We start from the raw sequence: 15,563 nt of genomic DNA, 5'->3' as shown, positions 1-15,563 counted from the left end.
CAGCCCTCTTCACAGCGAGGCCTCCTGCTGAGGGGCCCGGCACAGGGCTCGACGTGACTGACACCCGGAGGAAGGAGAGTGGGCACCGTGTCAGGCCTCATCTCACTCACTGGCATGGAGACGGTAGCAGAGCGGTGCCCACCCCTACACACACACACACACTCACACATATCCCTGAGTCATCACCAATGCAGAAGAGAGCGGAGCATGACAGGCCTGAATGCAAACTCTCCACAAAGAGATCGCCCAGTTACAGCAGCAAGTTTGGTCTCCCAGTAATGTCAGAGTCCGTGCACGTGGCGGGAAACGGACCAGCTCACGCGTAAACACAACCAAACAGAACGGGACAAGGGCATGTCATCTCTGGCGGAGTCCAATCAGACAGCCATTAAAAAGTCATCAGGGTAATGACTGACACTGTGTCCTCTGTGTGCTCACCAGACCAGCCCCCGCTGCTGACGCCAAACGACAGGTTTAGTTCCCGAGATGCTGAGCCAGAGATGTAAATTCTGATTCTGTTGGGAAAACATTGTGGCATGGCTGAACACTCTGGTGCTATCTGGTCTAGGATACCGACTGGATACGACTGGGCATGGATGGAAAGCTGTGTGCCAAACTGTGTCCCTGCTGTCAGTGTTTGGGTCTCATCATGGATAGATACTTGAATGGACATCCTAGACACAGACCCAGAGGTCCAAGGTGTTAAGGGTCCACTTGGCCAGAGTCTCCACTGTATATGTTGTGAAGTATCATAATTGTTGCTAGACAGGCAAACGAGACAACTACAAGTAGATCTCCATTAACAGCAAAAATAGGCAGAAGTACCACAGAGAGACACAAAACAACAACCACAAAGAGGCAAAAGACGACAATAAAGAGACACAAAGCATACTGAGACCCAAGGTGACCACAACGACATGAAAAATAATTACAAAGAGATACAAAACAAAGAGATGCAAATTGACTGCCACAAAATTACATCAAAGAGACACAAAAATGCTATAAAGAGACCCAAAAGTGCCACATGGAGATCTACAATGGCAACAAAGAGGTGCAAATTGATGACAAACAGGCAGAGAATTACTACAAACAGGTACAACACAACCACAGAGAGAGACACAAAATGACATCAGAGAGACACAAAACAGCCATAAAGGAAAGCAAAATGACTACGATGAATTACAAAACAGCCACCGAGAGATTATTAGCAATTAAAAAAAGATGCAAAGTGAGTTCAAAAACACACAAAATTACTACAGAGATACGTAACAACCAGAACGGGATGCACAACAGCTACAAAGACACGCAAAATTACATCAAAGAGACACAAAACATCAACACAGGGATTTCAAATGACTACAAAGAGATGAAAACAAAAAATACAAAAAAAGCCACAATGGAATGCAACAAAGCGGCAAACAAGGATACACAAACTCATGACAAGGAGACATAAAACAACTACAATGAAGCACACAATCAATACAAAGAGCTACAAAACAGCAACAGACACAAAATGACACCAAACAGCTACAAAAAAGACCATAAAGGGGAAACAAAACAACTACAAAGGGAGACAAAACAGCCACAAAGACGCAAAACAACTACAAGGAAATTCTAAATGACTGCAAAGAGACACAAAATAGCATCAAAGAGACACAAAACAACCGCAAAGGGAAGCAAAATGACTACAATGAGTTACAAAACAGCCACCGAGAGATTCTTAGCAATTAAAAATAGATGCAAAGTGAGTTCATAAATACACAAAACTACTACAGAGATACATAACAGCCACAAGGGGATGCAAAACAGCTACAAGGATACACAAAATGACATCAAAGAGACACAAAAGGGCTACAAAATAACTACAGAGATGAAAACAAAAAATACAAGAACAGCCACAAAGGAATGCAACAAAACGGCAAACAAAGATACACAAACTCACTACAAAGAGAAGGAAAAACTGCAAAGAGACTACAAAGAAGCACACAATCACTATAAAACGACATCTAAAAAGACCATAAAGGGAAGCAAAACCACTACAAAGAGAGACAAAACAGCCACAAAGAGATGTGAAACAACTACAAGGAGATTCTAAATGACTGCAAAGAGACACAAAATGTGATTCAAAACAACAGCAAGGTAGATATAAATCGAACACAAAAGGGACACAAAATGACTTTTTGTCTTTTTGTGCATCTTGTTCTCACGGGGGAGCAGTGCGGGGCCTTTTACATGTCTGTGCCCGGGGGCCCGTTGTCTCGTAATCCATCCATGTGTCTAGCTGAAGATACCTCCTCTGTCTGCAGTCTGCACTCCCTCCTCTCCTCTCTAAATCCAATCAGCACAGAGACCCAGCGCTGACCTTGAGGTAGAAGAATATACCGTAGCAGGCGCACGAGCACATCCACCCACATGTCTGCAACCCTCAACGCCCATGCATGCATACCTTCAACACCGCCATAGTAGTGTCCACGCCGGCGAGCAGGAAATAAAGAAATCCTGCAAACGTGATGACACTGCTGATGCACACAGATGAATAAGGGGATCTAAATGTGAGTGGACTGCCATTATCCTGTTATCAAACATGTTGCACAGACAACCCAGATTGGTAATAGCGCAAGTGACAAAGTCTCTCTTTTAACAAGCCCCATGGTGATCATTACAGCACTGGGAGAAAAAAAATGCTAATAAAAATCAATGTTCAATGACTAAAGGGGGAATCACAGCGGCGGGTGGCAGCGCATTCGCCACCGAGGTCAAACACAGCACGGTCACATGTAGAGCCGCATTAAAGTGGAGTTTAATACTCACCGGGACGGCACTGTTTATCGCATGATAATGGCATTAAGGCTGAGAGTTACACCTTGTGATTTTAGGCTATGGGATAAAATAATCCAGTAAACTAGAGGCGCATGTGATGGAGAGTGGTGAAAAAAATCACAAATTATCCAAAAGCTGTACTGTGAAGGACTACAAACCTTGAGTACCAATGCCAAACATGCTAAGTTAAAATGCTTCAGTGTTGAATGAAAATGGAAAAACTATTAGGAAACACTCTCCTACTACATGTTTTTAGGTAAAAATGATTACATGGAGTGCTTAAACAGAAATATCTAGACAGTTCTGCAAACCCCATTTCACTGTCAGTGCCAACATATTTTCATTGTTCTCTTCTTACAATATCTGTGCCCAGAAATTACAGTTAAAGTTAGTTTTTCTGTGCATTCTTACTGTCCACCTTTGCATGTCAGGGGTACCTGGCCTGGCACTGATGGCTGGCATTTCATTTCCATCGCGTGATGCAAAATCATCCAGAATGAATGTAATTCCTAGATTGCTGGGCTTAGCCAGTTAATCTTGACCTGTGCTCTGGTGATTATGGACATCGTGTTTGAAATCTGTCCTTCATTAGTCATTAAAAATTATGCAATGGTGAGAAAAAAAAGTGAATTAACCTATTGAAATTATCTGCATTTGTGTCTAAATTTGTTCTAAAATGACATGTAAGCTACAGTTACAAAAAGAAGCACAGTCTGTTTGAACTTTTAACACAGAAATCATTGTGTTCTTGTTCACGCAGGATACATCAATTAAACACTCGCAGTGAAGGTTGAAATAAAGTGCGGATGTGAACCCCGAGGCTACTGACATCAACAAAAACCTAACTGGAGTCAGGAGTCTACAAACCTGGAGTCCAATTAACGAAACAAGACTGGAGGTGTGGGTTAGAGGTAACACTCCAGCTTTGTGAGTGTTCTGTTCAGGAGAATCTTGCCTCACAAAAAACAAAAAAAAGGGATCTCAGACGACTTGTGACTCAAAAACCCCCAATGTGCTTAGAACTGGAAAGATTTAGACATTAACCCTCCTGTTAGGTTGGTTTCTCAGGACCATCAATGATGTTTAATTATCCAAAAATGGCAGAAACCAAAAAATCCCAATAAGCATCGTTTATATCTCACTGTAGTTCCATTAGCAAACATTTCAATCAATATTTAGTGCTGTGGTGTTCTTGAGGTAGAAGGATCAATGGGGATCATTCACTTGTTTTTCATAAAAAATGTATGTTAAAGCTTTTTTTACGTACTTTGGAAAGACCCACATATAAAATACAACAGTTTTACATGCTTTTTAAGATGCTTTTTTTACTTTAAAATGGGTCAATTTGACCTGCAACATAACAGGAGAGTTCATTAAAATGAGCTAAAATGTTCTGGTCCATCGATAGTTAACTATTAATCAAATCAATTTAATAATGAGGCTAACTTCTATATATGAAGAGTTTATTTGCAAAAACAGATAACTCCATTTTTATACATTTTCAGATTTTTTTAATTGTTTTCTTGAGATATCAACCAAACTGAAGCACAGTTAATTTGACTCAGTAAAAAATACATGACTAAATAGAGAAAAATAAATTATTATTATCTCAAATAACAATAAAAAAGGTTTTCTCAAAACTGATAAAAAATGAGTTATCTGTTTTTGCAAATAAACTCTTCATATGTAGGTGTGTAGCAGAGACTTCTCAACGAGGTCATATAGAAGCCCAGAATAGCAGCTTAAAGTTTAAAGGGATTTCTGGAGCTGGTTGACATCTCTGTTCATGAGTCTACCATGTGCAAATAATTGAAAAGGCATGGTGTCCATGGCAGGACACTCCAGAGGAAACTGCTGCTGCTCTCAAAAACACTCCACAGCACTGCCGAGGAATTGTTTTGTGAAACGGATGTAACTTAGACTGAACTGTTTGGAAGGAACATGCAGAAAATAAAAGAAAACATGCCAGAGAGTAACATGATCAAGGTATCTTAAAGGACAATGTTGGGATGATTGTCTGCCAGCTTTAGTTTGTTAGAAGACGCATAAGCTGTAAAAATCTGCCTATTGGTCTGAACCAGCAGAGTCTAAACTGGAACCCAATGGAATGAGGTCAAGATCTGAAGCAGAAAATTGCTCCTGAACTCCATAAAGGTCTGATCTGCATCTGCAGGAAACACTTGATTAAGGTTATTGTTGCTCTAGGAAATGAAATCCAACTCACTTCTTTGCACCAGCACTGTATGTGACCATTAAAGATACAGCAGATTGTAATTGTTTGTGTTATTGCTTTAAGCACATTGCGTTTGTCTATACATGTCACTGAGATGAAGATAAGCTCACAGTTTATGAGCAATTAATATAAAAAAAAAACAAGGCAATTCTAAAGAGGTCCTCATTTTTCTTCTTGCCACTGATTAAGTGCGATGCTAAATCACGGGCAAAAATAATCTGTCATTTAATCAATAATTAAAATAATTGTTAGCTGCTGCCCTGGTCCTGATGAATAACTGCAAATCTAAAAAAGGAAAAAGCCAAATGAACTCTATATGACTTAGCCCAACAACCTGAACTGCCTGAACACATGAAAACTGAGTGAGATTTCAGGTAAAATGTACAGCGAGACCATTACAGATATAGAAAAGAGGCAAATCCTAAATTACTTTACAGTTTGCTGCTGGTTATACAGCTTTCTCTTTCCACCACTTTAGCTAATTATTTTATTCCCTTCAGCCTATTAAAACATTTAACTTTCTTAACCACGGCATTCACTGCTGGCTGCAATTAATAAAGACAATATTATCGGCATTAGTGCTGCTCTAATCCCAGACATCCAATCTCCCCTCCACACTGTAGGCTTTTCCCTGTCCTAATCTAGCAGCTTGGACTGGCCCCAGCCTCGCCCTGGTGGAGCTCCACCAGCTTCCTCCGTTAGATTTAAACACATTTCCATCTATATGTTAATGCAAGCACAGGTGACAAGCCAATCTACGACTGATATGCGTTTAGCCGAGCATGAAATTGGCGTGCACAAACAAAAATAAGGATGGGAACACAGCATCTCGGCGACGTACAGTACATTAAAATGTGACAGCGTGGATTGCCTCGGCTGCATGATTTGCACAAGTACTTTTAGCCTCCGAACAAACTGGGCGACGGTGTGTTTTTGTCAGTTTGGTGAAGCCGAGGACAGCGCGTGAGAGTGTGTGTTGTTGCCCCATCAGAAGCGATGCTGAAAGAAGACATCAACCGACCGGTCGTCTGGAGTTGAGATGACGAGCGGTCGGATAATCAAAGGAGCCTGCCTGGAGGCGGGAGGCGGGGGGTGGGGGGTGGGGGGTGGATTGTGGGGAGGGAGGGCGGCAATGAGGTTAGAGCGTCCGCACTGAAGCTCTGCCAGGAAGCCTGTGTCTGGGCCAATGAGCTGGGAGAGGAAGCGCTGAGTCAGGAAGCCTGGCCAAGAGAGGGGCCCGTGGTGCTGGCATCTCCTCCTCGCACACACACACGTTACAACGCTTCACACACCGCCGCTCTGCTGGAGTCATAACACACTGTTCCCAGGCCAGCGCCGTGCCCGCCTGCCGCGCACGCATTCATCAGCAAACACGGGGATGTGACACCAAATACCTGTGGCACAATAAAGTGTGGAGGGTTGTTCAAATAGAGATATCTGCAGCACGCAAGCTGCACAAAAACATCAGCTCGGAGGTGATTGAATCCAAGTCTGTCTCCATCAGCTGATACAAAAGGTGAAAGATGCACCTTGGAAGTCATCTATTAGAGACAAGAGATGACTGTGATGTGCAGCAGAGAGCAGGTGCAGACGTACCCGAGGGCTATTACACAGGATGAAACTGTGATATCTTCATTATCCCTTTCATAGCATGACACAAAGAGAGAAGAGGCTAACACAAGGCTCTGAAGAACTCCTTATCGCAGGAATCTCTCTGGTGTGTCTGCACCGTGTGAGCGTGGAGGCAGTTGATATGTTTGATGAGAAGGTCAGAGAGGACAGAGAGAGGGGAAAAAAAGGTAGAGGAGGAGCAACGGCATTCTATAGCCGCGACCAATCAGTGGACGGCGGAGTAACGGTGAATATGAGCTTAAAGGAATAGTTCCACATTTTCAATAATGTGATTTTTGTGGTGAAGAGTTGAAATGACAAAAACTGATAGTGGGGGAAGTTTATCCGGACACAAAAAATAAAAACCAGAGGCAACAAAATCTGCCTCCAGCACTTGATGGACTGTTTCTTGGCCGGGAGCAGCGACCTCCAACTGGTAAGTCAGCAGAGCCAAGAAGGCATTGTTGGACAGACAGCGCTGTGCAAAAGTTTTAGGGACGCAAAGTTAAGCCAAGACTCTTTCAAAGACAATGCCATGAATAGCTTTTATTTACTTTATAATAAATTAACATTAAAAAACTGCACACAGTAAATGCTAAATCAAATCAAATATATGGTGCGACCACTCCACAGTTCTTCTTGAAGAATTTGCTAGAATTCTGTGGTTTTTATCCGTCTTATAACTCCTGAGTCAGTCCCATGTTCACAGGTCTGTGTGAGCTCTGTAGAATGGTCTGACTGCACCTCAGTATGATTCTGCTATAGAGAGCAGATAAACACACTGTTTTTGTTTTTAATCAATCACAGTTGTACTGGGCAGTGCTAAGCCCAGGATGCAGCAACATCACCCCTACAAAAACACTGTCTTAGAGGATTGTTTTGTCATAACATTTGGACTCAGGGAGGTGGAAACTGTCATTAAAATCACTAATATATCGAAGGAACTGAGCACACCTGTCGTAATGCAAGGTCCAAAATGTGCAATTTTCATCATGTATGTTACTGGGTCTATATATAATTGAGCGACTTTTGAAGTCCATAGGATATATCTTGCACACATTTTTATTAAACATAAAAAACTAATGTTTTTTTATTTTCATTATGATCATGTCTTTACAAATCCCATAATTATTTATCATGTAAACAATCACTTATTAATAAAAATAACTATATATCAATAAAATGTCAACTAAATAACCGTCTGAATTTAATAACAATCACTTTCTAATTAGCTAAACAATAATAAAATTAGCAGAAATACTTTTGTGTTTTTTTATTAAGTTGAGATCATCATGACATATTTCTTTTTTGGCAATATATCAAATTTTACATGGAAAATAACAAACTGTTTCTGTGTCTTAGAAATCACCTCTCAAGGAAGTGTGTTAATTCCAGATCACATGACCTGCTCCACATGATGTCACTTCCTCCTGAAGAAAAGACTGGCAAGACTCCAAGGCTTTCTTAGTTATTTCATATGAAGTAGTGTGTGAGTCAAGTCTGGATTTATGGCATGTCAACAGGTTTATTACAATATCTTTATAAATAACTCTCAATTTCAATTTCACTCAATTGCATATATGATATTTAGGAGAATCTTTGTTTGGTTATAGGCGGCCATGTTGATTTTAGATCTGAATGTCAACTATTACACCTGTCAACTATGATGCAAAAAGTCCTGCAATTATATATTGACCCTGCTGCTAAGAGGTTGTTGTCGATTCCTGTAGCAAATAGGATTTTGAAAATGCTAATACGCAGATAGCAGAAGAGAAGGAGAAAGCTACAAGTTTACATCCTGTGAGTCAGACTGTGCAGCCTCAGACTGACTGTGATGTTGAGAGCACGACTCTGTGGAGACCATCTGTTGCAGGACTCTTTGTACTTCTCGTTACTCAAGATGGCCGGTCAGACCAATCTGGTGACTCCCTGATGTGATGGATGCACATATAAACATATACAGCGCCTAACGTGTTCACACAGGACTCTGTAACCATTCACATGATATTTTTGTGTGCTTGTCGTTTCCCCTGCTTTTAGTCTTTATGCTAAGCTAAGCTAATTATCTCCTAGTTTGTAGCCTCATATATAAGCTAAAAAGAGTGGTGAAATATCTTTATGTCGACTTCTCTGCACCAAAATAAATGTTTTTTTCCCTAAAATTCAATATAAATGTATTCAATTTTATTAAATAGTGACAACATAAGGTCAAGACCTTATGATGGTATGTTGCACAGACAAATCCAACAAATCCTACGATTCCTTTTGAGAGAGCATTTGGGGAAACCTCCAGCAGAACCAGGCTCATGTAGTGCAGCTGTCTGCCTCGACCAGTTAGGGTGAGGGTAAAGGAGAGATTTCAATTTATTCTTTTAAAGATAAGGATTAAAACTGAATGAGTTATTTGCTTCAGATGACTGATAGTGTAATGAAGCATAAATACACTTTTCATTTTTTGTACATCTCTACCACAGTTAAGCAGCTAAAAATGGATAATGATGTCATCCCTGTTTAAAACCCCAAACATTAATCTGCATCTTTGACAAATATTTGTGACGACTATATCAGATCAAGGATCCCTACTTTTCTGCTTGGCAAGTCTCTGGAAACGGCATGAAAACTCATTCCCATCTGCTTTAAAGCTCCTCCTAAGTCTCTCGCTTGCTGGCCTGAATTCAGCTAAAAGCTATAAGAACACTTTAGATGGGCCGCTTTTTTTTAAACTCCCTTAATATCTTCAAATGCCTGACAATGAAAGGCTGATAGAAATCCTCATATCGGGCTTTATAAAAAGGAAAAGCTGTTTGGCCTCTTTGATAATGGAGTTCAAAGTCTTTTTTTTAAGTACCACTGGGTTAAATTAGCAGTTTTTCCCAGATACAAACACACAAAATGCTGACTGCCACGACTGAGAAACAATAAAAATGCAATATTCAAAGAAGTAAAAACAATCTGAAGTTGCTTTAAACACTCTTGGGTCATTTGAACCAAACAGAACAACAGAAACCTTACATAAGCTCAGTGAGTTTGACCTTGCTCGCTACCCGGCCTTGTCCACTGTTCTTAATCTCAGGGGCATAAATTAGCAGCACCTACAGTATGCTGGAGTTTCCAGGGAGAGCGGCCTCCTAGCAGGGGCCGAGGATGTCTGCAGGAGTTTGTTGCCGGGTCGCGGGAATGGCTGCACTTGTCACAAAGACTAAAGGCAGTTTCCTCGCTCAGCACCCAGAGACAGTGAAGCCTCAAAGTCAAGGGTGGGCAGGAATGCCCTGAATAGGCAGTTACGTAAAACTCCCAGCACCCTGAGAGGATAGAGAAGGAGCTACTCAGGACCTCACAAAGCTCGCTGAAGCTCAACGGTTTCACAGGGACAGAAATGTACAGTATAAACATCTTTATAGCGTACACAACCGAGGCACATTTACATTTTCACAAGCAGCCTAACAGAGAGAAAAACAAATGCAATCTTTGTATTTGAATAAGGGCATGAACGGATTATAAGACAACAGACCCCTGGGCAAAAAAAAAAAAAAGAAGCCTATTACTTAAGAAACAGATCACAGAGTAAAAGATCATTTTGTGTTCATTTTGCATGTCTTTGTAGTTGTTTAGTGCATCAATTTTGGTGTCTTGCTTTTCTTTGTGATCAATTTCTGCTAACTTTTTCTTATTTTGACCTTTTTGGGGCTGTTTAGCATCAACTTTGTACCCATATTTAGTCTTTTGTAGTCATTTTGCGTCTCTTTTTTTTTATCATTTTGCATCTTCATACTTGTTTTGCTTCTCTTTGTAGCTGTTCTGCATTTTCTTTTGGTCATTTTGTGTCATCGCTTTGTGTTCTTTTCCGTCTATTTTGTTCTAGTCGAACTTGTTTGTCTCTTCATGATCGGTTTCTCAGTCATTTTGATCTCTCTTGGCTGCTTTGCATCAAATTTGTGCCTATGTTTAGTCTTTTTGTGGATATTTTGCATTTCTTTTTTGTCACTTTGTGTCTCTCTGCACTTGTGTATCTCTTTGTAATGAGTGTAACCCACTTTATCAGCTGATTTTACGTCATTTTGCATCTCTGGAGCATCATTCTGTGTCTTTATTGGTCATTTAAAATCTCTTGTAGCAATTTTCTAACTGTGTTTAATCATTTTGGGATTCCTTCTGAACTTTTGCTTCTAGTCACGCTTGTAATTTTGCACCTTTTTGTGATTGTTTTGCATTTTCTACTGGTAATGCTGTACCGCTTTGTGGCTTTGTGATCATGTTGTCTTTCTATGTGGCCTTTTGTTTCTATTTTGTGCCTATTTATGCTTGTTTTGCATCTCTTTGTGATCAATTTCTGTCAGTTTTTTCTTATTTCGATGCCCTTTTGATGGTTTTGCAACAAATATGTACTCATATAGAGTCAATTAGTAGGAATTTAGCATCTCTTCAGTGTTATTCTGTGTCTTTTAATGACATTTTATATCTCTGTTTAATGATTTTGAGTCTTAGTGTGAACTTTTGCATCTAGTCATGCTTGTAATTTTGCATCTCTTTGTTATTGTTGTGCATATTTTTTGTTTTTTGTTGGTATGTTTTCATTTTAAGCCTCTTTGTGGTAATTTTATATCTCTAATCCTTTTGCATCTATATTGTTTTACTCATTTAGTGTCTTGTTGTGATTGTTTGTGGCCATTTAACTTTCTAACATAAAAAGTCCCGTCATACAGAGGCTTTGGTCCAGGGGCCCATGTGCCGTTGCTGCAGGGCCCGTTTAGCAATCCGTCCATGAATAAGGGAGTTCATGAGATAAAAAAAAAAACCGTGAAGCTATTGATTAAAAAAAATTAGCTAGGACTAATCCCCTTTTGATGTCAACAAAGTAATTGCAGAAATTATCTGGGGCATGTTTACCAAAACAGTCAAAAGATACGCTATCGCAGATCACCGGTGTGCATTCGCCGCGCGTACTTTATCGCAGTTTGCTCCTAAGCACTTACAAACAAAACACACAAAAAGAAGGGAAGAAAAACACAGCGATAGCCAGCCAAACCTCCCTCTCTCCCCTCTCTGCTCCCACCAGAAGCCACCCAGCGAGCACCAGGGCTAACCCTGCTGACCTGACCCAGATATTAACCCAAGCCTCCAGATGTGAACGCGCGCTGGGATTACTCCGCCACTGCATCAATGCATCAAGCTCCACATGCTTTCCTAATGAGGCATCCTAAAATGACCCTGGAGACAGAGCCGACTGTCTGTCTCACTATCTGCCTCCATTCCCACAACTCTGCCTCTCTGTCACAAGTCCTCCTCGTATGTGGAGTGAGGGGGGGAGAATAAAAGCAGCAGGGGATTCTGGTTGGAAATGCAAGTTAAGCATGGCAACAAGGGACATTAGTCAGTAAAAAATGAATCAGACATTCGCCTTGAAGCAACTGACCTCATGCAGCTGTCAAAGTATGTGATAAAATTAGAAAATATGCAACTAAATGTTAAGAATGTTCTGCTTTGATTGCATAAAAAGCAAACTAAGGAAACTAGGATTCCACTTCTACAAATAAAGTTACACACACAACAAGAGTGACATCCCCTCCTCTGCTCAGCTGCTGATTCTCTAATGTATGCATGAATGTCTGACAAACTTGTCCTGCACAGAGGCTGTCTGGCTTGCAAGGGGGGAAAGAAAAGCAAGAAGAGGTTTAGTTTGCTTCCACTCATCCTGTCCACATTTGCACCAGCAATCACGACCTGGGTCTTTTTTTTTTTTTTTTTTTTTTTTTTTTTGCAGAAGCGCCCCTTGATATGAAAGAATTTAACTCCTTCTCTCCATCAATGTAGCTATTGTAGCCATTGCATTCTTTGGGCAGCTTCAATTTCCAACTTGTGCCATGTCGGCAAGTTCCAAACTTCACCGCGAACCGTACGAGGCACAAAACGCACGAATGACAGCCGGTGGCGAGGAATCACGATGAGGCGCAAGTGTGGCAAGTTTGATCGGCCTGCTAAGTAGCTCCAAATTTGCAAGAGATCAAGAAGGGGGACACAAAATAAACAAAAAAAATGCAGCGCCGCTCCGTAGCCTACCATTTTGATCCAGCGTTTCGAGGCTCAAAGGAGTCCCAGAATAACTCCTTTCGCACCAGTTTCCCCTCCGCCATGAAAATGACCGTTGATTTGTCACATTTCTTCAGCTTTTGCCTGCTCCCTCAATCTTTTTCTCCCCCGGTGCTGCTGCTGTAGCATTCAGACAGACAAAAATGCAGAGGCTGCTTTTGCAGAAGGAATTGGTGATTGGAGCTCAGGGATCATATGGGCTTTTTTGTCAGACGGTTTTAAAGGGACACGGTACTGTTTAACGCGGAGTTGCGAGACAGACGCATTTCTTTGTACTGTAAAGGGGGCACATTTGGGAGCGAGGAGGAGGAGAAAGGCCGGGGAAGGACACACGGCCAGATGGCGCAAACCGTCCTGCGCTGCGCCTCCCCGTGCGCTCCTGCAACACGGTGACGTCAGGCGCGCAGACAGATGCGGAGGTCACGGAGTTCATTCATCTCACAGACCGCAGAAGTCACTGGAACTTCAGTTTTTTTGCGCTACATATAGCTCTCTTACCTCAAATTAGCGCCATATGTCTGCGCTTTCTTAACGTTAACGCGTCAAGATTCAGAAATCTGGTCCACAAATGCAAACCGGGTGTTTTCCCAATCAGGGATTTAACCAGAAACTCAGTGACAGAACCAGTTGGTTTTTATTGGGTTTGCACAGAAACTGATATCATGATCATGTTTTTACTTACCTATTTTACCATTCACTTAGAAATTTCGCGTGCACATTTCTAAACAGCACCTGCTCCACAGTATTATTTATGATGTGGATTTACCAGAGCAATTTAACATATTACAGCGAAAACCCTACAAAATTATACAGAATACAAAATTATCTCTGTAGCTGACATGTTTAGGTTAAGACCCAACAATATTACACAGTATATTATGTGGAATTACCAGAGTAATTTAAATACTACACCTAAAACCCTACAAAATAATATATAATACAACTTTATCTGTTACATGTTAAGGCTAAAGCCTAGTATATTACCACATAAAAACCACATAAACGTGCATGTGTATGTTACAAACTTACCTTACAAAGTTAGACGTAAAAGCCCCACATTATTCATTTGCCAAATTTATCAGAGAAATGTAATATTACAGCAAAAATTAAAACTAAATTAGATACAATACAAAAACACAAATGTACAATATTAAGGTGAATACTCTACATAATTATATTTAACAAAAAACAATCTAATTTAAATGTTACAGGTGAAAAAACTGCGGTATTATTATGTGAATGTACCTGAGTGACTTAAATATTACAGTTAAGACCCTGCAATGTTATTTATTATGTAAATCTATAATCTATTAGATGAAAGAGCTATATTAAATTGTATTACTATTATTAATTTGTTTTTGTGGAGATCTTTACGGTGAGTTTTTCAGTGTTTTATCCCTCAGGTGATCTTAGTGTGCTCGAGCTGCAGTGAGCGAGGAGGCCTCAGTAAACAGATGTTCATAAATCTGCACATTCTCGAGGAACAACAGTATGAAATCAGCCATTTTAAAATATCATTAAAAGATATAACTTTGACACACTGAGCTGAGTTTTTGAGGGTCTAATCAAAGCTCGAAGCTTGGGACTTTTAACCGCATCTCGAGATTCTTCTGGGTCTGGGAGGAGCTAATACACAATGCAGATCCTCAGGCGGAGGTATTTTATCTGCTCCAGGGCACGACTGAAAACTAAGTGGAAGGAGTGTTTGCAGTCGAGGCCCGAGGCTCTGGAACAATCTGCACGAAAAAAATCAGGTCAACTGAGTCAGTGATCTCTTTACTTCTCATCTAAACATACTTTTATTTCAGAGCCTGTGCCTTGTATTTATCTCAGTATGTTTTCACCTCTTCTAACACCGTGTTGGTTCTCAGCTGTCTTTCATATTCTGATGTTTTCATGACTTGTCTGTTTCATTTTGCTGACTTGTGAAGAACATGGATCAGAACTCAGAAAAGTGCTCTATAAATAAAGTTATTGTTATTACGAGGAAGAGAAGCGAGGCAGGGAAGTGAGGAGACACATTAGCATAATGAAAGCAGAATGTCACCCCAGCTCTCATTAATACAGTGAATTAGTGTATCAGACTGGCCCTTTAAGGCCTGCTGTGATGTCAGTGGATGTAGCGTTTAAGGGCTGCATATAGTATTGCCAAGCAAATTTGCATTTCTAGAAATTGACCATAATTAATTTCCACCTGGGCTGCTGCTAACAGTTATTTCAATCGTTTATTCATTTGTAGATGAGTTGCCTGATTGACCGGTTAATCATTTGCCTTTAAAACTTAGAAAATAGTGAAAATAACCAGCCATTTTCACGGATAAGTCTTGTTTAAGTTGACCAGCAGACCAAAACTCAGCAAATTCTCAGTTCTCTTGACATTTGTGCCAACATAATTTATGAAAATAGTTGCTTTTCTCACTCAGCTCCGATTGCCACATAAAACTTAGAGTCTCCACACTTGTGACATTTTTGGGCCCCGGCGGGTTGCCCAGCTTCCCCTGTAATTCAGTCTTGTCGTGTGGCCCCCTGAAGGATCCCTGGACCCCACTGCTCACTGCTGAGCAGAGTCGTTACGATCATAACAAGGTGGCAAGGAAATGAATCACAACCTGGCACAGGTCCTGTTTATCATCCCATTTCCATGAATCAGTGAACTCCGCTCAGAGGAGCTGACAAATCAACCGTCACATTCAGCTCGTTTTTATTCAGGCTACTGTATATGAACGTGGAAACAGACTCATCATACACTTGCAGTTTTGGAGGGGGAAAAAAATGCTTCGGCGTTCAGATCTAATCCTGTTTAACATTTCAC

General features: G+C 40.8%; 1 protein-coding gene across 1 annotated transcript in view; it reads right to left on the bottom strand.

The window, feature by feature from the left end:
• zbtb47b (zinc finger and BTB domain containing 47b) overlaps positions 1–12,978 on the bottom strand; it is a 32,962-nt gene extending 19,984 nt beyond the window's left edge. Inside the window, exon 1 of the mRNA XM_022209720.2 lies at positions 12,722–12,978. Within this exon, the coding sequence (XP_022065412.1) occupies positions 12,722–12,724 (3 nt within the window). The 5' untranslated portion in view covers positions 12,725–12,978. The remainder of the gene's footprint in view (positions 1–12,721) is intronic.
• Positions 12,979–15,563: the final 2,585 nt, after the last annotated feature.

The sequence above is a fragment of the Acanthochromis polyacanthus genome, chromosome 20, assembly GCF_021347895.1.
Source record: "Acanthochromis polyacanthus isolate Apoly-LR-REF ecotype Palm Island chromosome 20, KAUST_Apoly_ChrSc, whole genome shotgun sequence".
Lineage (NCBI taxonomy): Eukaryota > Metazoa > Chordata > Actinopteri > Pomacentridae > Acanthochromis > Acanthochromis polyacanthus.
The sequence above is the reverse complement of the archived record's forward strand: the minus strand, read 5'-3'. Positions and strand labels throughout refer to the sequence as shown.